The sequence below is a fragment of the Chinchilla lanigera genome, unplaced genomic scaffold (assembly GCF_000276665.1).
Source record: "Chinchilla lanigera isolate Chin_1 unplaced genomic scaffold, ChiLan1.0 scaffold00044, whole genome shotgun sequence".
NCBI lineage: Eukaryota > Metazoa > Chordata > Mammalia > Rodentia > Chinchillidae > Chinchilla > Chinchilla lanigera.
In genome coordinates this window covers 18755753-18780511 of record NW_004955445.1, presented here as the reverse complement: position 1 = coordinate 18780511, position 24759 = coordinate 18755753, and the positions used below count along the sequence as shown (strand labels likewise).

The 24759-nt window shown below is 56.0% G+C and overlaps 1 protein-coding gene across 1 annotated transcript in view; it reads left to right on the top strand.

Moving 5' to 3' along the window:
- Vstm2l (V-set and transmembrane domain containing 2 like) overlaps positions 1 to 24054 on the top strand; it is a 29853-nt gene extending 5799 nt beyond the window's left edge. Inside the window, exons 2-4 of the mRNA XM_005392552.2 lie at positions 14546 to 14715; positions 16261 to 16311; positions 22748 to 24054. Of these exons, the coding sequence (XP_005392609.1) occupies positions 14546 to 14715; positions 16261 to 16311; positions 22748 to 23020 (494 nt within the window). The 3' untranslated portion in view covers positions 23021 to 24054. The remainder of the gene's footprint in view (positions 1 to 14545; positions 14716 to 16260; positions 16312 to 22747) is intronic.
- The last annotated feature ends 705 nt before the right edge of the window (positions 24055 to 24759 follow it).

Below are 24759 nucleotides of genomic sequence, written 5' to 3'. Positions count from 1 at the left end.
GGGCCCTCCTGAGAGATGATCTCAGGCAGAACCCAGACAAACCTCTTACATTTTAATACTTATGCATTTATTTTAATGTAGGCTAGGAAAATATCACCAGCATATGAAAACTGATTTTACAGATATGATTGCTTAGGATGAGAGTAACAGAATATTAAAAAAAAAGAGTGGGTTCATTTACAGGAAAACATAAAGGATATAATAGTGTAGGTGGCACACAGGCACGTTTGTGGGGACCCACGGAGTAGAAGTGAGGAGGCTGGGGACACGCTGGGACCTTCAGCCTAATGGGGGCTGCTGCCTTGGATTGGAAGCTTGGTCTTTCATTCCTTCTTTCATTCAACAGTTAGCAGTTGAGCACCTGCTGCGTGCCAGGCTGTTTTGGCCACTGGGGACACATCAGGGAAGAAGACAGATAAGGGTCTTGCTGTTGTGGAGTTGTCAGTCTAGTGGGAGAGATAGACAACGAAACCCGAAAAGAATGTATGAGTATAAATTGCAAAAAGATTAAAGAGGCAGGTATGATGTTTCACTTGGAGAAAAGTACTCACCCCTGGGGCAGTAGTGAGCTCCCTGTCACAGAAGGTGTGCAAACTGCATCCAACCAGTTATTAGTTGGAAATGTTATTGAGGGGATTTCTAACTTATTTCCCAAGGGAGCAAAGACTGACAAGATGGGCAGAGAAGCCAGAACACAGTGGGCGGTTAATAAAGAGATCTGTCACACAGCAATTTAGTGATCGTGCTGGCACAAGGGCCCAGGTGAGAAAAGCTCCCTATTCCAAGGATGCCTGGCCCACGCAGGGGGTGTGGCAGAGATGGGGCTTCCTCTGCCACTGTTTTCAGGGATGGGGACATGGCTTTTTTGTGCTATTACTGGAGCTCTGAGTGGAGGTGCAAGGCAGGGGCTGGGTTTCTTCCACCTCCCCAAGCCTTTGACTTGCGGTGTGACTTGGCAGGTCCCTCCCTTTCTCTGGGCCTTAGTTTCCCCCTCAAACAATGACAGCTCTAGGCCCTGAGATTCTTCCCTCTCATCCTCCTGAGCCCTGTCTGTTGTCCTACAGTCCACCCACCGCCTGCCACTTCACACTCAGAGCTCTCCCACGATCTGAACCAAAGCACCTGCTGGCGGTGTTCATCCAGTCCTCCCTTTGCCCACCTACCCTCCTCTCACACACACCCCAGAAGGGCAGTCCCATTTCACAGACAGTAACACTGAGCTTACCGGATGATGGACTCTCCCAAGGACACACAGATGTTAAGTGGCAGAGCCAGTCTTGAGCCCCACTTGTCGGACAGAGCCAGAGTTCTTGACCCACTCATCTGTTCTGCCCTGCTGCCAGGCTTGGCAACCCTGATTCCATGGGACTCACATGGGGAACGTGCTGCCAGATACAGTGAAGGTCAATGCTTCCATTAAAGGGGAGCATCTGAGGGTTTACACTCTGGGCTCAAATCCCAACTGTCAGTGGGAAGTGGTGGGACTGTCAGGGCACATGAGGGACCCTGTGTGTCCCTGCCTCGGTTCTCTAGTGGGAGGGGTGGGGTGTGTCTAAGCATGTATCTGGGGTGCATTTGAAGGGTGAGTGTGTGGGTTTGAGGCCAGAGCAGGCTGGGAGGGAGCCTGCGTGGTCCCTTAGCTTCCCCACCTGAAGGGCCAGGCTTCTGCCCTCTCCTTGGTTGTCTTTGCTTCAGTGCCAGCTCCTCCGCTCTCTGTGCTGGGAGGCTGTGGAGAGCTGTTTGGGAGGGGCTGGCAGTGCCCTCCTGAATGGGTCCTCTGCATGCCCATCCATCCAGATCCTTCCCTCCTGGGCCTGCTTCTTCCTGGGCCTCCTTTGCTCACTTTCTCTGATCTTTGTCTCTTCCTTTCTGTCTTTCCCCCATTTCTTTCCATTTCTCTTTGTCCTTTTCTCCCAGGTCTGCTGTACCATTTCTGTCTCTTCTCATGTCCCCCACCCAATTCTTTTCTCTCTCTCTACACACACAAACACCTCTTCAGACGGCAGCTCAGGACTGCACATGCGTGCGTTCCATAGATCAAAATGATACACAGGGCAAGCACTCAGTAACTGTCAGGTGAATGCATGAAGGAAGGAATGAATGAATGGTGAATGACCGAATGGCAAAGCTGAAAGTGACACTAAAACTTGCTAGATTAGTGGCTCCTAATTTTTTCAGCGGTCACAGTCCTGAGAATCTATGAAAAATGCCTCAGAAAAAGGCCACATGGTTTTCCCATAGTTTCAAGTGGTTTGCTGAGACCCCGAAGCTCACCTCTGGGCCCACAGCGGTGCCAGGGCTGGCCCTGGGACAAAAGTCGGTGGCAGAACCAGGCTGGGGTTCCAGAGTCCTTTCCATCCACTGGGGAACAAAGCTGTGTTTTCCCAATACGTCCTTGATAAGTATCTTGACGAGTAAGGGGATAATGGGGAACAAAAAGCCAGAATGGTGGGAGAGCCAGGACAGTGAACGGGACAGGAACAAGAGTGCTCTAGAGGCTGCTCACTGGTAGTCCGAGAAGACGTCCTAGAGAGGCGGCTCCTTCTAGACTTGTACCCAGGTGGTGGCAGGGCTGGGAAGGGACACCGGAAGCCAGTATGGAGCCACACCTGGCTGCCTTGGTCTGGCAGGGGGTCACTTGGGGAGCTGTGAGTGTGAATTTGGAGAGGTGTGCATGGGGATCTGGAAACGGGGCTGCAGAACTTGGCCTTGATCCTGGAGGGTTGGGGCAGCCCTGAAGCTTTCTGGGTAGGAAAAGCCGATGGTCAGGATGGAGGAGGCTGCTAGCCAGGATGGCACTGGGAGGCTAGGGCTGGCCAGCCACTGGGGACGGGGGACAAGTACGTGCGTGCGCGCATTGTATTTTCTTCCTAGTTAGTCCTAGTCCACACCGGCTCCTTCCCCCCGCGGGCCTGTCCCCAAGCCTTGCTTTACCTGCCTGCTCCCCTCCTGCCCCCTGGCGCTCTCCTCCAGCTTCGTGCTACTTCCTGGAGAAGCCCAGGCCCTGTCAGAGCCTCACCACACCCCCAGCGGGCACCCTGGGCACCGCTCAACACGCCCGTCTTTGGCAGAGCAAACTGAGGCTCATAGTGGTGGGTGTGGGGCCCTACCAGGTTCAAAGCAAAGGAGCAGAACCCAAAGTGCAGAATCCCTCAGGCTGGCGTTAGAAAGGTGTCTCTTGGGCAAAAGGGGTCTTGTCTGAGTCCCTTTTCTCAGAGTCCGAAGGCTTGATTCCTGGCTAAGGCAGGAAGGCTGAGAGCAGACGGCAGGGTGTCTGTTTTGCTTTGTGAGGTTTTAAAAAAATCATTTCCGGCCTTGGAGGCAGCAGCAATTACTGCCGGCTCGCTGGGGAGCTGTTTGCCGCCTGTCATCGGCCCGGGGAAAGGGTCCCTAATGGAGGCCCTGCGGCCAGAGCGCAGGGTAGTGGAAATAGCGCTCAAAACAAAGGCACACTAATGGTCTCCGCAGGCTGGCGGGCGGGAAGTAGGAGGGCTGAGGCCTGGGGAAGGTCTGGGGCTGGGTGGGAGTCCTGAGCCCTCCACTCCCTACAGTGGTCCCTGGGCCTCAGGGTCGTGCTGGAAGCCCCAGCCCCCACCCCTGCTCCGCTGCTTTCTGGTGCTGCGTGTCTGGGTGTGACCGTCCCCTGTCAGGCAGAAGAAACCGCCTATGCAGAGGCCCTGGGGTGGCCAGAACCTCTTTGGCGGGGGATTCCCTGTTGGAGAATGAATAGCTTGTGTTTGAAGGTCAGACTAATCAGGGCTGAGGGGTTGGAACCCTGGGGAGGAGGAGCTGGGCAGACCCGCTTGGTGAGGGGAGTGTGTGTTGTGTTGTGTCACCAGCACATGGACGCTGTCCCGAGTGCTGGCGGGATCCCCACAATACCTGCTTTACAAATGAGGAAACTGAGGCTCAGAGATGTTCCTACTCTGAGAAAGTGCAGTTAGGGTTCAAATCCAGCTCAGCCTGGCTTGAGAGCCCCCCACCCCCAGTTTCCCAGGCACCATTGGACAGGACTGGCATGAACTCGGGTGTTCACTAGGTCCTGAGTGGGACCATATTGGACCCAGGCCAGGTCCCAGCAGGGATAGGGCCACAGCTGTGCACCCCACAACCTCTGCTCTGGAGCATCGGAGGTGTCTGCCTCGGTCTCCCTCCTGCTGGTCTCTGCACTCCCTTCTGGATACCTCATCTCTGCTTCTTTCCCTCTGCTCTGCTCTCTGTCCCTGGCCCTCCTAGGATCCTTTAGAGCTCCCACATCTCTCATTCTCCTTTCTCCGCCGTGGATCTGGGTTGCTACTTGCTGGGGTCTAGGGTGATCTCTGTCCTCGGGCCTGATGTGCCCTGGCTCTGCTTCCTCCAGCCCTCCCTCTCTGCACCTGGTCAGCAGCAGGGACAGGTAAATGCCTGGACTTTGGGGTCACACACTGGGGCTCAGTCCAGACCCCTACTCACCTCCCTGAGTCCCATTAGTCACCAGTGCACTGGGCCTTGCTACTGGCTCTGCAGGTCACGCAGGTAAGGACAACAAGAAACGGCACCTGTGCCAGTTTAGAGGCCCTCGCCACCTGTTCCCGGGCCTGCTCCCCGAAGCCCTGCCCTGTCACTGGTCCCTGACACTCCCATACTTGCTTCTCCCTCCCTGCGGCCCTGATGTATGGGAAGAAGAGGTGGGAAATCTACTGGGGAAACCTGCTCAACTCCCACAATCCTGCGAGTGCCAGAGTATTTTCACTCTCCTTAAATCTCCCTAGATTTGTAATTCCACTGCTGTCTCCCTGAATATGTGCTGGTGGCCTTGGAAGCGCCCTGCCTCCAGCTGCCAGCTCCAGCACTGCTGGCCTGCTGTGTCAGGCCTGCCTGCCAGAGAACCTGGGTATGTCCCCTCCTTCACTGTGCTTCAGTGTTCTGTCTGTAAGAAGAGGAAGCTGGGGGTGGTGGTAGTACACAGCTATAATGCTAGCCACTCAGGAGGCTGAGGCAGAAGGATTACAAGTTTGAGCCCAGCCTGGGCAATTTAGCAAGATCCTGTCACAAAATAAAAAATAAAAAGGGGTGGGCCAGGCGTGGTGGCACATGCTTGTAATCAGAGCACTCAGGAGGCTGAGGCAAGACTATCCTTGTGAGTTCGAGACCAACCTGGGCTACAAAGTGAGCTCAAGGCCAGCCTGAACTGCATAGTGTGACCTTGTCTCAAAAAGACAAAAAAAAGGTGGGGGGATGTGGTGGAGATATAACTCCGTGTTCCTCGGATTTAAGCCAGAGGACCAGAAACAAAAAAACAACAATAACAACAACAACAAAAAGGAAGATGCCAATAGCCACTTCTGGTTGCTTGACAATTAGGGTTGGGGATGTAGCTCAGTTGCGGCTCAGTTGGCAGAGCACTTGCCCAGCCTTCATGAAGCTCAGGGAAAAGGAAAAGGAAACGGAAACACCTCTATGCAAAGTGATGATATGCTGCCTCATGCTACGTCAGAGGATGAGCCCCCAAAAGGTGCCATAAGTGAAAAGGCCAGTCACAAAAGAACACGTATGAAATATTCTGAATAGGGAAATCGGTAGAGACAGAACACAGATTTGTCCCGGAGGCTGGGGAGAGGCGCAGTGGGGAGCGACTGCTCTATAGGGATGGGGGTTCCTTTGGGGCCGCAGGAGTGTTTTGGGACTAGGCACAGAGGGCGGCTGCACGCACTGTAAGTGCACTAAGTGCTACTCAATTGTTCACTTTCACGTGGCTAATTTTATGTTATATAAATTTCACTTCAATTAAAGGTAATGAACTAATTAAATAAAAAGGAAACACGTCTATAGTGCATGCTAGGCCGCCTGCTTTATGGATGCTTACACATTTAATTCTTGCAACAGTCCAACAAGGCAGCTGCTATCATTACCCCCTTTTTACAGATTAGGAAACTGAGGCACAGTATCACAGGCACTTATTGTAGCTAAATGTTCTCTTTTAATTTTTATTGGCCAGGGCTTGTCTGTGTCTAAAACTCAGCAGGGTCCTGTCCCCCCATCCCTCCCTTTACCTCTATTAGTTCATCAGTCCTCCAAATAGGCCCTCACCAATGGCACAAGTGGGAGATGAAGCTCGGAGAAGTCAGGTAGCTCATGCAAAATCACACAGCAAGTCAGAGGAGAGTGGCAGCTTACATACCATTAACCTTACCTGTAAATCCTGGGCCTCCTCCGCCAGGCCCTCACCTTCCTCCTGGTGCCCTTCCTGCAAATGCGGCAGGATCTGAGGAGCACAAGGCTGCAGAGACGATGAAGGCCCCGACCAAGTGTTTGCTCTGGGCAGCAAAGGAAACTGCACCCACCAGGGGCAGCTTTATGGATGTCTCCCATTTCTTTCTTCGATGTCTCCCATTTCATTCAAAATCCATGGGTTCTGGGCTCTCCGTAATATCTTTTTTTTTTCTTCGTACAAATGTGATGTCCTTCCTCCGTTTTCCTGGAGCGATGTAGATTCCTGCAGAAGTTGTTTCCTTTGTTGGAGCAGCACAGAGCATACACAGCTCAGGGTCACCCACTCATCACGTGGTTTGTTCATTCTCAGAGCGTGCGCCGGGCCTTGTCACTCCCGGAACGAGTGTCACTCCTCACCGTGTGCTGGCCAGGAAAGGGCTCCGGGTCAGAGGTCCAGCACGAGCAAGGCCTTGGGGTAGGGGACCCTGGTGACTCTTAGGGTAGGCCTGGTGGCCACAGGAAGCCAGGGCTGGGGACAGCAGTAGCTGCCCACTGTGGTACGTACTTCAGCAGGACTGCCAGCCCTAGCCCCTTCAGATCAAGAAGAAAGTCTCCTCCATGATGCTGCTTGAATTTAACACCTCACCTTCGCCAGTCTCCCTTGTTAATGAGAAAAATTGCAGGTGGAGGCCCAGAGCACCCAACAGGCTGCCCTCCCTGGCTGGGATTTACGGATGCTGTTCAGTTTTCAGAGTGTTGATTTTTACAGTTACCCTCTATTTATGGCAAGTGATGCTGATTTTCCATTTATGGCGGTCATAAAAGTCTCCTTTTAAGCTGAATTTATTTAAGTAAAAAAGGAAAGATGCTTTGAAAATAAATATTAAGTAAATAATAGTGCTGGTGATACAGGGATCTGTGGAAATGGTGAGGGAGGTCCCCCAAAGGCTAGATCAGGAAACCCTCTTCCGGGCTGCCCTTTCCTCTCTGTGTCTCCCCTGACTCTGCAACCGTAGCCAGCCTTCCAGTCCAAGCGAGTGTACCCCCCAGAGCCCTCCCTGACTGCCCAGTATCAGCCCCAGCTTGCACCTCCTTCCAGAGCTCCTGTGTACACTGCCTGCTCACCCCTGGGCAGGGTATGGCTCATGGCCGTGGGAACGGTGCTCACCTTGAGCAACTGTGCAGGGAGGTTCAGACTCAGTCCGAGCCAGTGCTGGTACAATAGTCCCTGGTGTGTATGTCTGTCCCTCCTGTGGACTGTGGGCTCCTGAAGGGATGGAACCTGCTCTAAAACATCTTGGGAAGCCCTGCACAGGGCCTAGCTAAAGGTAGGGGCCCATAAGGGTGGGTCATCTTCATTCTGTTGGCGGAGAGGACTCAAGCTCCTGTCACTTGCCTCTAAGGCGTGTACACTGTCCCCCTCTCACGGAGAGGAGAGCTTGCTCACGTCTGCTTGCCTGTTTAAATGACTGCCACCAGTTGCCCTGTCATCTCTCTTGCAGGCAGCCTGTCAGGGGCCACGGGCTGCCCGGGAAGAAACAGAGGCTCAGGAGCCTCCCTGGCCCAGCCCTGGGCAGTGCCTGCACCTTCCCTGGGAGGAGGGGTCTCTGTGCCCTTCGGGCTCCCTTAGCTGCCAGCCTTCTCAGTCCCTGGGGGGCTTTCTCCGTCCAGTTTATCTGGTTTTCCTTTGGGGAGGGTCGATGCCCCCTGATTTTAGGAGCCAGGTGTGATGAACAAGCCAGTGAGCTGGAGCCTCCTTAGCTCCTCCTCCTGCAGCCCTGTCCCTGGGAGAGCCGCTCTTCCGCTGCCTTCCTGACCCTGAGCCACACCCCTGTATCTCACCACCCAGCTGAGCCGAGCATAGGGCAGGAAATGCCCCTCAGAGGGTTACACTTCTCAGAGCTGAAAAGGAGTGCAGACTCCAGCTCTGGTTGGGCATTTTTTTCAGTCGTTTCTGGGTCTGTGATCTGACTTTGTCCCTTCAACATTGTGTGACTTCAGGCACTGATGCTCCCTCTCAGAGTAGCAGTGGCCCTGCTGTTCACTGGGCTGATTACAGCTCAACCTCATCCTGACTTTCTAATACAAAGTAGGGTCCAGTGTACAGTGCCTGGCATAGAGGAGGGCTTTTCCGCCTGTCAGCTGCTGGAGAAGGACCAGGGCAAGGCTGCAGGGGCCATGCCACCCCTGCCAGTCTTCAGACTCACTGCAGCAATGGTGCCAGCAGGAGCTGGGGAGAGTTGGACTCTGCAGTCCCAAAGCCTGAGTTGAGATCCCAGTGGCTGCCCCCGACTTGCTGTGTGATCTTGTGACATGCCTCCCTGAACCCCAGTTGCCAGGGCCCACAGAATCATTGTGAGGATTGCATGGAGCTGGCCATCACCTTTGTGGCATGCAGGGGCCTGCTATCTGAAAGATGACACAGCAGAGCTTCAGGCCGGTCCATGTGCTGGCTACACAGCTGTGGCCCTGCCGGCAACGTGGCCTCTGTGTGTCGTCCTGTTTCTTTCGTGGTTGCCTTCCACAAGAAGACTTTATGGGCCATCTGCCATCTCTGAGCCTCATGGCTCCTTTCTGTATCATTTTTAACTGAAATCCTCTGTGTTTTGGCCTGACATTCCCTTCCCATTTCATTCATTCATTCATTCCTTCATTGAGTACATGCTGATCCCCACGTGCAGCCCTGGGAAGCTCTCAGAGACACCGGCGTGAGGAGGACTCAGGACTCTTAGGGAACCTGGGAGGGTTTCCAGCCCAGCCTGGGGAATAGGAACTGGGCAGAAGGCCACTGTGAGGGCCACATGAGCCAGGATGTCAGGCACTGTGTGCTGGCCAGCCACGACAGGGACATGTAATTAGCCAGAGGGGGCCGTAGCAGAGCCAGAGTCTATGCTCCTAACTGTGACCCTGAGGGCTGGCATCTTCCCTGCCAGGTCCCAATATGAAAGGCTCTGGAAGCCTCAGTGACCTGGAGCAGGAGAACTGGAAGTGTCCTCTGCTGCCACTAGGCTGCTGCCTGTGTCTGTGTGGGGCCAGCGGTATCGCTGAGCTCCTGCTCCGTGCCCGGCCTTGTCCTAGCAGCCGGGACACAGCAGCACCAGACTACAATCCCTGCCTGTAAGGAGCTCACGCTCCACTTGCAAGACTGGCACGAAATGAGAGGAGTGAGCAAAAGTGTAACAGGTTGGGAGGAGTGGGCAGAAACACTGTGAGGCGGGGCAAAGAGGGCAGGAGAGGGGCTCAGTGAAGGCCTCCACAGTGAAGTGGCACGGAAACAAAGGCATGAAAGGGGCGCAGAGCGAGCCCCGGGGATAGGGAGGACACAAATCCAGAAAACGTGTGCCGTGTGGAAACCACTGCTGCCGCGGGGGAGGATGGGAGTGAAATGCACACAGCCGGAAAGTCACCATTTGGCGGCACCAGGTGCATTCAGGTCACTGTGCAGCCATCGCCACCGTCCAGCTCCGGAAATTTTGTGTGTGTTTGTTTGTTTCATAATATTGGAAACTGAACCCGGGGAGCTCTGTGCCACTCTAACCTTTTTTATTTTTTATTGTGAAACAGGGTCTCGCTAAGTTGCTGAGGCTGGCCTTGAACTTGCAATCTTGCCTCAGCCTCCCTAGATGCTGGAATTACAGGTGTGGACCACAGTGCCCAGCTTCCAGAAACTTCTTATGCCCCTGCACAGAGACTTGCCCATTACAATAGTGACTCTCCATCGCACACTCCCCCAGCCCCTGGCAGCCACCCTCCTCTCTATGAATTGGACTGTTCTGGGGACCTCGGATAGTGGAATCACCACATTTGTCTTTCTGTGACTGCTGTGGGTGACTTAGCCTAATGTCCTCAAGGTTCATCCAGTGTGGCTGTGTCCATTCATCACTAGAGGTTCTGGAGCACAGTGTCACGGTGTGACCGAGTAAGAGACGAGGCCTGGGCTGACGGGTGACTGAGGAGCCAGCAAAGCACCCCGCTCTGTCTGAGTTTCCTGCGCAGATCTGCCCTTACCCCCTTACCTCTCACCCTGACCCTGAGGGGAGCCCGTTCTCCTCCAGCAGAGATTGCTGGCTGGGCTAAGGAACAATCTCTGTTGGCTTCCTGGAGGAGGCAGCCTCCCACCAGATTGGAGAGGGACTGGGAGGGCTGTGCAGAGGGAGGAGGGAGATTGGGGGATGCAGCAGAGGGTCTAGGGTGGGGAATCTGGGTTTAGCGATGAGGGAGTTGAGGAAACCTAGGCTGCCCCTGTAAATGGACAAGCCTCAGCCTGAAGGAGCCCCTGGGAGGTGGAGCAAGGGTCCCAAAGGAGGCTGGAGAGCAGAACGAGACTAGGGGGTGAAAGGCTCCGGGCCAGTGAGATGCAGGTGCTGCGTCCGTTGCGTGTTCCCATGAGGCAACTGGAAGCACCATAGGGGAGCTGAGGACAAAGAAGCCATCTCTCCAAAGATCTTTCTGGAGGTGTTGAGAGTGTGGAGTGAGAAGGTGGGGGAGGGAGTGCCATGTATAGAGTCCTACTATGCACCAGGAAGGAGGCAGAGGTCACCTTATGTTGTTCCTTCAACGCCCCTCTCTTTCTGCCTCTTTTCAGGTAAAGAAACAGGCTCAAAGAGGCAAAGAGGCTTGCCCAGGGCACACAGCTATGAAGGAGGGGGACAGGATTCCAGCACATCCTGAAGGCAAAGCCCTCACTCTTTGTGTGGGAGGAAGGCTGGAGTTTGGGGGTGCTGTGGGGGCCTGGAGTTAGAAGTTGGACCAGGCCTTCCGGTCATCTCCAACCCTGCCTAGAAGCCAAGCTCTGGCTCAGGCCAGGCTCACAGAGGCAGGGCCGACAGCCGATGTCCCCAGTGCTGCCCAGGTTAATGCGTGCATCGCTCCCCCAACCAAGAGCAGAGAGGAAGAAGGTGCCACACTCAGTCTCGGCTCTTCTTCCTGCGGAACCCTAATTTGTGGACTCGGGTTTTAATTGTCTTCCCTGAGAGCCTGGCCCAGCTTAGGCCCTGGGGCTGGAGAACTCATTTCCCTCTTTGCCCACATCTATAATTATTCCAGGCACCTGGGGATGGCTGCGGAGGCACCTCGGGTGGAGGCAGCCAAAGAGGAGAGATGGCTCCTTTGTCCCCAGCTCCCCTATGGTGCTGATGTGGGGGCGGGGATCCTAGAGGCTGCTGGGAAGGAATGGGGTGAGGACAGGCGAGGAGGCCGCCTGAGGATGATCTAGAGGTGCAGATGTCTTTGACTCACTTTGTAGTGGCCTTGAGCAAGTCACAACCTCTCTGAGCCTCCACTAGTCCATCTGAAACATGAGGAAAATGAGTCATCACCCCATGGCACCATGAAAAGATATATGCAAAGAGCTTGGCACACAGCCCAATTGCAGACAGGTTTTCTTTATTTCTTCAACTTCGGAGATTGCTACTACTCTATCATTGGATCACCATGGATTACCCACCAGGTTCTGGTGCTGAGGTCCTCAGAGTTAAGGGAGGGAGGAAACTCTTGCTCACACTCTGTGGAGGTGAGAGGAACTGAGCCCCCGGTCACTGGCAGTGTGCAAAGGGAGGCAGAAGGGTGGAGCCTGATGGCTGAACTTTACCTGACAATTCAGACCAAAGCCTGAGCTGCTGACAGGTCCACGGGTCCTGGTCACAACTGCTATCAGAGCTGGGTTTCAAGTGCAGCTCTACGTGAGCTTGGAAAAGAGCTTCACCTTCCTCATCTGTTAAATGGGAATGCACTGGAGTATTTGTGACAGTACCTGCATAGTGCCAGGCATGCAGTAGGTGCTCAATAATGAAGTCTTTGCTTGAGTCCTTCCTGCCTCTGGCCATCTTCCTTTCTGGCCTGTACTGTCAGGGTGCATGGGGCTTCAAGGCCTGACTTACAGGCCCCTCCTCTCTGAAGCCTTCCCAGGTCCCCTATCCTCAAATACAAGTGATCTCTCCCCTTCCCGGTTCCCAAGTGCTGCCTGCCCCTAGGACGCACCTCACATTCTACTGGATGCCAGAGCCAAGGGCTCACAGCTGCAGGACCTCCAAGCTTCAGAGGGAAAGACACAACCCCCTCCTCCCACCTCATCCCCTCACCCCACCCCACCAGTTCTGTTGGCCAGACCCAGTCCACTGCGATGGTTCCCATCCAGTTCTCCCGGTGCGCCGCTGCACACATGGGCTCCTCCCTCTGGAGCCGTGTGGGGTGGGCCCAGGACAGGCCTGGGAGGCTCATGCTCTGCGCAGTCCCCAGAGCTTCAGTTTCCTTTCCTGTCCTATAGGTAGAGTGCCCATGTCACCACAAGTCAGAGTCTTGGGATCCTGAGGGGCCCTCCCCCGCTGCATCCCACCTGGCTGGGTCTGGGACCAAGGTACCTTGGAACTAGAGCTCGCTGTGGGCTCACTCACAGCAAACCCCTTTCCCTGAGGCCTTGAGGCCTGGTTCTTGGTTCTCGTTGCAAACCATCGCCCTGCTCCTTGCCCTCCCTGGGGCTGACCCAGGCAACACTCCTCAGGGAAGCCTGCCTTGATTGCCTCTGGGCTGTGAGGCCTTTGCCCTTGGGAACCAGACGCCCACCCTAGCAGGACCCTGCTCCTTAGAAAGGGCTCTGCATGCAGGAAGAACCTGAAGGCTCCAACAGAGTGTGGCCTTGGGAGCCAGGGAGGCCTCGGTTCAAATCCCAGCTCTGCTGTGTGGTGTGGGAGGGTGTCCCCTGGTGGGCCTGGCTGTCTGCTCCTAACTGTGAGGACGGGCAAAGGACGGCCCCCCAGGCTGACACAGGTCACCACATCCTGGGTCACTGCTGCACACACAGCATTACATTACTGAGATGTGCTGGGAGCGCCTAAATTGCACGGATTTCCATGGTTTAGCACAAAAAAGGAATGTAAAATGACTCACTAGTAATTTTATTCCATGTTGAAATAATAATTTCTTGATATCTTGGGTTAAATAAAATACATTATTAAAATTAATTTCACATTAAAATTTTTTTCCACCTGACTACTAGAAACTGGAATCTTCCCTGTACGTTTTGCAATATGGCTCCATTCTGAGTGCCAGGAAGTGCCTTCCTGCGTGGCCGCCCTGGGGGGCTCACGTGGGGGGCAGCTGCACTCTGCCACTCCCGGCGCTGGACTGCTCCTTGGGGGAGGGGGGCTCAGAACCCTACCTTCCCCCTGTTGTTCCCCCCACCTCCCAGCCCAGGGCTCCCCTCCTTCCTGGGACTAGAGGGGACAGAAAGGGACGGGAGCGTGACAGCCCTCCAGGACCGGGCATCTCGTATCCCTCTCTGAGCCTGGGGTACCTGACGGGCTGCAGCAGTGCAAGGGGAGGGGGCTGACAGACTTCACTTTTCCTGGGTGACCCGCACATTGCCAGGCATCTTTCCAGGGCGAGATAATCTCCCCTGAGAAGAGGCAAGCATTCTAATTACTTCTCAGGAAGACATTTGTTTGGGGAGATGGAGAGACTGAGCATATGGTGGGGAGGGGTGCTGGCCCCCCAGCAACAGCTCCGTCAGTTACCTGGTAGCATGGGGGGTCCTGGTAGATCAGGGGGTTGGTGGGGGCAGGGCTGAACCTGCAGGGGAAGGGATGAAATTGCACCCCAGCACCTGGGTGTCCCTAAAGAGGAGACCCTTCAACAAGCCTGGGCAGCTCCTCTGTGGCCCAGGCGGAGTACCCGAGGGAGCTGCCGCAGCCAGTGACAATGGGACCAAAGGCAGGAGGTGGGGATCTCCTCAGGGTGGTGGCGGAGGAGCCCTCAGAGGGGACAGCCTTGGGCTGAGCTTCCACTGAGTGCAGAGGGGCCCTGGGGAGGGCCGGCAGGGGCCAGCCCCACAAAAATGAGTGGGAGAGTGAGATTAGCTCAAGGGATAGAGGGAGCCCAGGCAGACACCCCTGGGTGTCCATGGAGACCTCTGGGCCTATCTGGGGAGTGGTGGGAGCCGCAGAGGGTCCTGAGCATGGGGGAGGCCAGGGTGGATTTGGCTTTCACCAAGATGGCACTGGCTGCTGTGCACGGGACCGGGAGTGACCCCGGAGGGGACGCGGCGGCAGCGACTGCAAGAATCAGAGTGCGCTGATGAGGCTAGAAGCCGCCTCCAACCTCCTGGCCCCATTGCTCACCGCTTCCAACGCAGCCCCTCATCCTCTGTCCGCTGCGCTGCATCCCACGGCTCCAGGACAGAGGCCCGGCTGACGGCCGGGCGTCCAGAGAGACCCCTTCCTTCCTCCCCATCTCTTGCCAGCCTTGCCCACCCAGAGCCAGGCTACAGCCGTCCGCCCACTCTTGCTTCTCTGCCTTTTCCGCCCCTGCCCCTCGCTGCTGCTCCTCAGCCCGCCACACCTCCCCTGTTTCTGCGCAGCCCTGTTCACAGAGACGCCCCACGACATGACTGCGCGGACGGGCGAGGACGTGGAGATGGCCTGCTCCTTCCGCGGCAGCGGCTCCCCCTCCTACTCGCTGGAGATCCAGTGGTGGTACGTGCGGAGCCACCGGGACTGGGCCGACAAGCAGGCGTGGGCCTCCAACCAGGTACTGGGGAGCTGGTAGGGTGGGTGGTGCTGCGGGTGGCACCCCCGCTGTTCCTCTGCGCAGCACCCGCCAGGCCCTCCCTTTGCCCGGGGTGGAGTAGGTGATGCCCAGATGGAGACTATTTTAGGAAAGGCAGGAGACGAGCGAGTGGAAACTCCTGAGGCGCCGCCCCAAGAGGGCCATCGGGAGAGCACAGAGGCCCTCCCCTCCGGAAACGGAAGCCGGAGGGACAGAAGCTGGCTCCAGGTTATGAGGCAAAGTGGGTCTCCTGGTTCACATTCCCCCACTTCTCCAGGCCACGAAGAGAGTTGTTTTGTAAATGGTTTGGCAAACGCGGGTGTCGTTGCTGAGTTCATCTTCAAGTTCATTCATGCGTGTACATACAGGCAGGCTCCCAGCACCCCCAGTCACACACGGCCTAGAGCAGATGCCCTACCACCAGCCCCGCTGCCAGCTGTTAACTCCTGCAACTCTGCTAAGGGCTGTCCCTGCAGCAGAGCCTGCTGGCTGCAAGGCAGGTGGGGCTAGGAAGCTGATGAGCAACCCACAGGGTCCCCTGGGCACCCGCAGGGTGGAGCAGGGGTAGCCCCCGCATCACTGTCCTTCCCTTTGTATCTCACTTCCCTTTGTCTCTCCTCTGCTGGGGTTTCCTGGGGTCACCTCCCAAATAAGCCCCTTGTACTTTCACCTTTGTCCTCAGGTGTGCTGTTGGGTCACCATCTAAGACACTTGCATCTGAGGCACATGGGTATCTACTCAAATGGATGTGCAAATATGTGCATCCGCATGTGAACACACACGTGCACACCTTCACCTGCACACAGTAGCGAGCTACACATTCCCTCAGGCTCTTGAAAGAGCTGCTAACATATGCACAAGGACATGTCACACTCTGTTCTGCTCCTGGGGCATCAAGACCCCAGTGCATCAGCCTGCTACACATAGACGAAAAAGACCTTGGCCAGGGAAAGCCCCTAGGAAAGGAGGTGCGGATACCTGCAGGTGGAAGCCCCCGGGCCAGCTTGTGGGGACTCACACAGCAGCATCTGCTACAAATGCACACTCGCAGATAGGTGCAGGGCACACACTCCAGCTGACTGCTGAGCAGTTGCTGCCTCTTTGGCCTAGTTGCACATACCCCCTATTGTTACCCAGTGCTCTCATGGTCCCAGATGCCTAGCACGGGCAGTCAGTTTCACAGGTGCCACCTTCATCTTTTGTCTGACCCCCTCCCCCATACCCTGAGCAGGCACAGAGCTGAGGGACCTCAACCCCAGACCATGCAGCTTCCAAGCATCTTCTGCTATAGCTGGAATCTTTTTTAAAAATGGTTTTTAATTTGGTATTAACACGTTGTAATTGTACATGTTAATGAGGTCAGTGTGATATTTCCATACATGCGCACAGCATGCACTGATCAAATTCAACCTCCCTTTCTCCACAGTCTGAACTGTCCCCCGTGTGCCATCCCGCGGTGTGTCTCCCCCATCTCCACCCCGTGTTAACGCCTTGTCTCTGCTCTCTCTGCCCCTCCCCCTCCTACAGCTAAAAGCATCTCAGCAGGAAGACGCAGGGAAGGACGCCACCAAAATAAGCGTGAGTGTTGATAATGACTTCTCACAAAGCTTCTAACAGAGGATGTGGCTGTACCTTTAAAAAACATTTTGGGGGGTCCATTTCAGCAAGGGAGCTTGGGCAAGAAGATGGAGAAGAAAAAGCGGAAGAGGAAAAATAGCCCTGCTCTGTGTTTTAAAAGCTAGAGATTTTTCAAGTTCATTGAATGACAGACACAAAAAATGACAAGAGGAGAGAAGATGCATTCTCTCGTGTCGGGCCAAGGCTGTGCACACTTGATGCTTCCTGCCTGTCTCAGCAGCATTTTTATTTGAGGAAACAACAAAGTCTAATGAGACTGAGTGGGCTTTTTTCTCCTCATCATGTCTGGCAGTGACAGTAGCTCATGATCCCTGAATTCCTGAGTCCCTTGGGTGATCTAGCTTCCGGGAATGGGGACTCTAGGACTGGCCAGACTTCTTATGCATTGGCTCGTTTTAATATAGTCACACTCGGGGCTGGGGATTTAGCTCAGCGGCACAGCGCCTGCCAGGCAAGCGCAAGGTCATGAGTTCAATTCCTGGTACGGGGGGGGGGGGGAGCCAAAAACAAAAACAAAAACAAAAACAAACAAATAATATAGTCACACTCTATAGGAAAGGGCAGTTATTCACCCATTTTATAGGTGAGGATAATCAAGGCTGGGAAGGGAGCCAAAGGCCTGCTGGGAGGTCACTCCAAGGTGATTGGTGTCCCGGGCTATGCTGGGGCCCAGTGAGGTCAGGGGCCGAAGAGGTGACCTTTCTACGTTCACTCCTTTCTGAGAGGTCTCCCAGAACTGCCCTCGGAGCAGCGGGGAGCTCAGGACCCCAAGGTCAACTAGACGCAGATGCACAGGGAAGCTGCCCTCCCAAACCAAAGGTCACAGCCTAGAATGTGGACACTAGGAGGCAAGGGGTACAGGGTTGTGTCTGGGACTGGAGGTGGGAGTGTGGAGGCAAGGAGGCCAGGAGGAGGCTCCCGCAGCCACTTGGGCAAGAGGTGGGCAGAGGAGAGAGCAAGGACCATCAAAGTGCTGTGTGTGCCATCTGCCTGGGCCCAGCTGGCTTTGGAAACTCAGGGTGCTGGCGGTGCCACCTGCCCTCCCACCCTGCCCTCCCTTTGCTGAGGGCACAGCCGTGTCTAACACCCCATTGCTTCCCCAAACACCCATCAGCGGGGCAGGTGGGGGTCTGCACGTATATTAACACATCCCATTCATCGAAAGCCTCTCTCCTTTGATTTGTTTTGGGTTTCAGGCAAGGCTCAGGCAAAGGAGAGAATAACCTAATTGATTTAGAGGATTATAATTCCAGGCTGCTGGGCCCAACATGAGGGGAACGGGACCACATAAATGAATTAAACAAAATAAATGTGCCCCATGTGAGTGTGGAATCGCCCCCAGCCCCACTCCCCAGCCATTGCTGCTCCAGCAGCAGCTCTTCAGGTCTGCTGAGGAAATGCACAAGCCGGCCTAGGCCTGGTCCGCACAAACCTCATCCTTAAACACGCAGAGGCCCAGCCCGCAATACCTGTAACAGGCGCACACCCTCGGTTCTTGAAGTCTGAAAGGAGGGCTCTGACTTCTCCTTGGCCTTCAAGGCTCTGCAGATTGCTCTCCCTCTCCTTGGGCTCATCCCAACTGCAACCCTGCCCCAACTCTGTACCCTTCTACCTTCCCATCCCCTCCCAGTGCCAGGCCTCTGCCCAGAAAGCTGCTTCTCTCTGTCCCTTCAGAAAGGGAGCTGGGGCGCCCCCAGCCCAGCCCAGTGACAGTGGCACTTCTTCCTTTCCCCCATGGCTGTACCTCCACCTGTCTGCCTCCCCCAGAGGCCCCAGGACTGTGCCTGCCTGAGGCACTGTTACTCCAGGGCCGGGGACAGGGCCTGACACAGTCAGTGCCCAGTACTGCTCAGTGACTCTCACACGCCTGCATCCAGGCCAGCGTGTATGGAAGTGGATTTCTGTGCACGGACCTACCGCTGGGACACAGATCCTGCTTCTGTATGTGTACGTGTAGGGTGACGTGAGTGAGTGAAGGTGCTTATGTGGGGACTACAGCGACATTATCTTTATCAGGCATCTGAGCCAGGCAGGGAGCCAGGACTGATAGTCCTATGTCTTCTAAAAATACCAACATGGACGGAGCATCTCCTGATGCTTAACTCTTGGGACATAATTTGGTCTCTTGAGAAAAGTTGCATGCCCTGAATGTGGCAGTCCACAGTTGGGTGGCGTCTCAGATCCGGTGTAGTTTCAGGTTCTGGGGAGAAAGTGCCACCAGCTTAGGAGTCTGTCCCCAGGAGGGCCTCAGGACTGTCTGGGTCACCGTCTTAACCGTGACAAGGCCCAGAGTCTGAGACGCCCCTGTACTGAGAGCCAGGTGCCACTGTGAGGACATGGTGGGGCCAGAACTTAATGTCCCAAGAGTTGAGTTCTGGTTCCAGCTAGGCCACCTCCCTGGATCTCCAGTTCCCATATAAGCTCTTGTCTAGAGGATATAAGAAACACTTTGGAAACTGTAAAGCGCATGGATTTGGCTCTGTGAATGTCAGTGGTTGTTTACTTGTTAACATGACACTGAGAACCATAAGACTCCTTTTCCTATCACGGAGCAAGAAACGGGCTGGGGAATGGAAAGAGCTCAGAATCTGGTGGCAGTGAGATCATTTCTACGGGAGGACTGGCATCTGTGTAATCATATAGTAGGACCACAGCCACTGAGGTTCACTGGGTGCTTAGCACCGGTCAGAGTCATGCTGGGCACTCTGCATGCATCATCTCAGTGAACCTGGGTCCTGGGGAGGGGTCCTTGGTCTAGCAGTGTCCCCCCAGTGGCCTGCATGGGCCGTGGGTCCCACTGACAGGAAGGGACCTGTGCTGTGGTGCAGGAAACACTTCTGCCTGCTGGCTGTTGTCACACTGTGCAAGTTTTCCCCTTGATCTCACTAAAGCCCTGTGTACTAGGGTTTAAGTTAAAGACCGCAGCTGCGACCACCAACATGGAGCAGAAGGGCTGCTGGCCTCTGAGAGCCAACACTGCCGAGAGGGCTTCCTGGGGGGTGGGGAGAGGGGGCCCCGTGGTCCCATCAGCCTGTCTGGAAAGGTGTCCAGTGGGGGCATTTTGGTAGGCTCGGTCTGGTTGTCATGGAAAAACAGACAGAAGGGGTCTCGGTGACTCTGGGGAGACCCAAAGGAAGCTGGGGTGGCTACCCGGGTGTGAGGAGCCAGGACCTGGCCTTGGTCAGTGCAGGGCGTTGGGAAGGGAAGGGGCCCGGAGACATTCAGAGGGAAGACCGGGATTCAGAGGCAGACTATGCACGGCAGAGGATGATGACAAGCGAGGTCTGTCTGGGCCTGGGTTTGGGGGGTGCTGAATTGGACCCTGAACATGCTGAGGGGCTGGGGAAGCAGCCAGTGGAGCTCAGAGCAGGGCCTGGCCTGGGATAGGGAGCCACTGACCCTGTCCTACCCTACACCTCCCGGGGGCCACCACTTCAGCTAGGAGCGACATGTGGGCAAGGGCTGGCATCATGGGCACCAGCTGGCACTGCCCTCCCTCCTGGCACGGAGACAGGAGGAGCTGGCCCAGGGCTGTTCCTGCCACACCCGAAGTGCCAGGGCCATGGGGTGAGCAGGAAGGAGGCTGGGCTTGGTCGTGGCGAGGACTCTTTCAGCATAATTAGGTGCTTAATGGCACTGCTAAGGCCTGTCGATGCCTGTGCCGAGGTGATTATGATTTACAACCAAGCCACCATGTGGGGGTCTCCCTGCTTGCGGCCTCTGTAGGCCGCTGGGCCAAAAGTTTCTGGACAATTTGTGAGCAATGAGACCCCGCAGGCTGTGCCCCCCACCCCCAAAGCCAGAGTGCCTGGTCCTGCAATGGCACAGGCCTCTGATGAGGTTTGGGGCTAGGCTCCCCCAGGACCTGGAGTGCTGGGGGCCTAGGGAGGAAAGATGGGAAGACAGACCCATTCTGTTCATGGAATGCCCCCGGAGGTGTGGGTAAGGCCGGTCACTACGGCCAGCGGGGGCCTTTGGGAAGAACACTTCACTTCTCCCAGCCTCAGTTTTCTGTCCCATACAATAGGTGTCCTGCCACTGCCCACATCATAGGGTGACTGTGAGGTCTGAAGGTTGGTGCAGCTTCGGCTCAGCCCTGCACAGTGACTACTGCCGCATAGACCTTGGCTGTCAGCGCTATGGTTACCGTTCCTGTTGTTTCAACCCTTTGCCTCCTGCAGAAGGTGCTCAGAGCTCCCGGGGCTGAGTCCTCACCCTTCCTCTGGGTTCTGCATTAGACGGGTGACTGTGCAGGCCTCGCTGGGTCTGGCTTGTTCATAGCCCGGTCTCCAGTGCCCAGCTCAGAGCAGGTGCTTGCTAAATGTTTGTTGAATGAGTAAATGAATGTGACCCAAGAAATCCAAGACCAGGGTGCGGGGGAACTTGTCAAGGTCAGAGCCCTGTGCTACAGTGCCCCCCTACATCCGGCCAGTCCCCCTTGCCTCCTGGAGGGGCTGGCACTTCTCAAGGCCGCAGCTGTGTGTGGGCAGAGAGCATGGGAGGGCACCCGGGGCTGTTGCAGGCCGGTCGGCGCCGAAGGGCGGTGGAGGGCGGGCCTGCGGGTGCTCCCCCCCTCGAGCCGCTCCCAGCGCTTCGCATTATTACTCCATTAGCGCCTCGTAGGGTTGACAAATGAAGGATAATTAATATCCGTGAGGGAAGCAGATGTTGAGGTAATTCGCTCCCGCTGCGCATTTGCGATAGCATCTCCTCCCCGCCCGCCGAGAGCGTGGCAGGACCACGGGGCCCTCAGGGCCCTCCGTCGGGTGGAGGGGTCCGCAGGGCACCCTGAGCTCCAGCTGGCCCCGGCACCAGGGACAGGCACCTGCTCCTCGGTCCCCACGCAGAACAGGCAACTGGAAGAGGGGTCCTTGCTCACCGTGGGGCGTTCTGCTTGGGACCCACCTTGGCACCCCTTGCTACCCCCCGGCTTCGTGAGGCGTGGTGACTCCAGCCTGAGCACCATGGCCTGGCTCCCTGCTGCTGCCACTGGCCCTGGCCCCTGCTGGAGTTTGAGGAGGCCCTGTGGCCCTGCTGGCCCCCGGGACCCGTGTAACTTGTCACCCCGTTTGGAGGTTGAGAGTTCATGGGGTCCAGCCTGGGCCCGTGTTCCGCTCTGCTACACACTGACGCGGGGCTCTGGGGACAGGCTCTTCCGCGGAGGAGTCTCAGGGACGCTGTGTTGTATGACAGCAGCCAGGCACAGCAAGAGTCTCCCACAAAAGCTCCAGAACGGGGAAGGCAGGCCCACGGCAGTGACGGAAGTGTGCGTCGTGGTCAGCAAGGGACACAGGTTGTGCTGTCCAAGGCTGCACTGCCCTGCTCCTTGCCCTGGACGGTAGTTACACAGACACACAGTAAACGCAACTGCATCAAGCTCTGTGTACTTTATTGTATACAAATTAATCTTCAGTTTTAAAGAACCAAATGTAAAACCCAATGAAACAAACCAATAGAAGGCCAAAGCTTTACAAAGGCAAGAGAACAAATGCTGCGGCTCCATCCACACCACTGGCACAAAGAGCGGTGCACATCCGGGTATCTCTGTAATCAGCCTTCACGTTAAAGCAGCCCGGGCCACGCCCGCCTCAGGGGCCCCAGCGCACACAGTGCTAGGAGGCTGCTTCCCCGCTGTCTCTTCACTCTTCACACAGAGGCACGAAGCCGGGCTGGAGACCTGTCCGTCTGTTTCCACAGAGGGCATCCTGCCCTAGGAGTTCTTAAAAAACATTTTATTACTACGTTTGCAGAATGTGGCGATCACCTTCCCCATGGGAAGTTGGTACCTGTACACAGCACATCTGCATTCGCTTTTCATTTCTTTCTCCTCCCTCCATCTCTTGGTCTCCTGCCCTTTCACAAAAGATCTCACTATTTCCTATTATCCATCTTTTATTTTGCTCTTTACTTATAACTTAGGTTCCTCAAAAAGGAGAAACCATGTGCTATTTAAACTTGTGTGTCTGATTTACTTCGCTTAATATTGTGGTCTCAAGAGGCATCCGTTTTCCTACCAATGAGCGGTGCTTGTCCTTCATGGCAGAGCAGTGCTCCACTGTGTTGCAGAGACCGTTCCCTTCTGTGTGCGGTGAGCTCCGGCGTGTGTGGTACAGCTCATGCTTCTTAACGGCTGTGCAGAATTTCACCGGATGAACCCCCCACAGCTTACTTACCCATTCCCTTCACGAATAGTGGAACTGCTTCTACTTTGTTGTTTTGCCTTTGTTGTGACACTGCAGCAAACCTTGGCGGGGCCTTGTGCGCGCTTGGGCGTGTGTGGGTGGGGGCGAGAGCTGGGGCGGGTCTCAGCTTCCTGATGGGAACCCACCTCCCCACCGCCCCGCAGGACAGGTCACAGTCTCTCTGTCGCCCCCAGGTGGTCAAGGTGGTGGGCAGCAACATCTCCCACAAGCTCAGGCTGTCGCGGGTGAAGCCCACGGACGAAGGCACCTATGAGTGTCGTGTCATCGACTTCAGCGACGGCAAGGCCCGGCACCACAAGGTCAAGGCGTACCTGCGGGTGCAGCCGGGCGAGAACTCCGTCCTGCACCTGCCCGAGGCGCCTCCGGCCGCCCCCGCCCCGCCCCCGCCCAAGCCGGGCAAGGAGCTGCGCAAGCGCTCGGTGGACCCGGAGGCCTGCAGCCTGTAGCTGCGCTGCGGGAGCTCGAGCCGCACCGAGGACGGACTGCTTGCGGCCGCCGCCTCCTCCGGGCTGCCTGTGGCTGCCGTCACGCCGGCCCTCTGCCCACCACCCCCGCTCAGCATGCAAGCCCACCCGCCCATCCCCCCTTCAGCCCCTCGCGGTGACCCGGCTCGGAGAAGGTGGCCCTGGGCTCCAAGGGACGACTGCCCTGCCCCGATGTTGGGGCGGGGACCATGCCGGGGGCCTGGGCTGCCCGGTTTCTGCCACCAGCTTCTGTGGAGTCCCTTGTTTTGCTTTGCTTGCTTGTCCCCATCCTGTCCTGAGCCGGGCCTCCCAGCCTTCCCCTCACTTGGACCCGAGGCTGCGGACCGTGATCCCTCCCTAGTTTTGGACTTGAATCCTCTGAGCAGAACTAGAGCCTCTCACCCTCCACCGGAAGAAATGGGGCACAGAGCCCCCAGGAGGGCCTTTCTGTGGCAGTGGCCCTGTAGCAGGATCGCTCACCAGGGCCTGAGAGAAGAATGAGGTGCTGTGTGACCTCCTGGTGGGCCCTTCCTGTCCAGCCTCTTTATATCTAAACAGCGGGTCTGACCCTCCAGGGAGTCCGGCGCCAGAATCTGCCAATCCACAGCGGTCAGAGGGAGGCTTCCCCTCGGTCCCAGCCCGCACAGGGCCGTGCACCAGCAGGACCCCTTCAGGGTCCTTGGGGCTCGCCCAGGAGCTCCCTCTGCCAGCCTTGATGTCATAGTCCCCTCTTCGGCTGCAAGTCCACCCAAGGCCTGGGGCTGTTGGGAGCCAAGGGCCCCCCTTTACCAATTCCCTCACCACTCCTGATCAGGGGCACCCCCACCCCTGGTGATGTGTAAATATTTCTATTGGGCCCCTCCTCACCCCCAGAACTGGCTCTCTAGCCGCCGGTGAGCGAAGGATCCAGTTGCTGGGAGAGGTGGAGGGCTTTGCCTGGGGGTGAGTGGGTAGCCCTGTATACATAATCCAATCTGTGACTACCAGCCAACCCGAATAAAGCGGTTTAAAACAAGTCCCAGACTGTGTCTTTCTGGGGCATTTATCTGGAAACGCTGCTGCTGGGCCCAGGGAGTCAGGGAGGCCTTAGCTGGCCCACTCCAGTGCGGGCACAGACTGCAGCTCCTCTCTGCCGCCCAGCAAGCAGGGGCTGGTGTCTCCACAGAGCCTGGGTGCCGGCGGGGCTGGGGAGAGGGCAGGAAAACCAATCTTTGTCCAGCTCCAGCCAATTACCGAGCACTCGAATTATTCCTTGATTCTGAGATAATCACACACACACAGAAGAGGGCATAGAGCATGTTTATGTAGTCTTATGAGTGCTTATATCAAGCAAACACATAGCCACCAGCTACCAAACGTGCCACCCTGGAACGGACCACCACCCCAGCTGAGTGTGTCTCCCCCACATTTCCCCGCCCCTCCCTCTCAGAGACGACCACAGTACTGACATTTAAGACAATATCCTTGATATTCTTTTTATAGTCTCCATACCCACATGTATGTTACTTTAAACAAAGTATCTGAGTTTTGTCTTTTTTGAACCATATGTGCATGGAATCAGACTGTTTTTTTTCTTTTTTATTCCCCCTCCCAGTACTAGGGATTGAATCAGAGCCTTTACATTGCACTACATCCCTAAACTCTTTTATTTTTTATTTTGAGACAGAGTCTCACTAAGTTGTCCAGTCTGGGCTCAAACTTGTGATCCTTCTGCCTCAGCC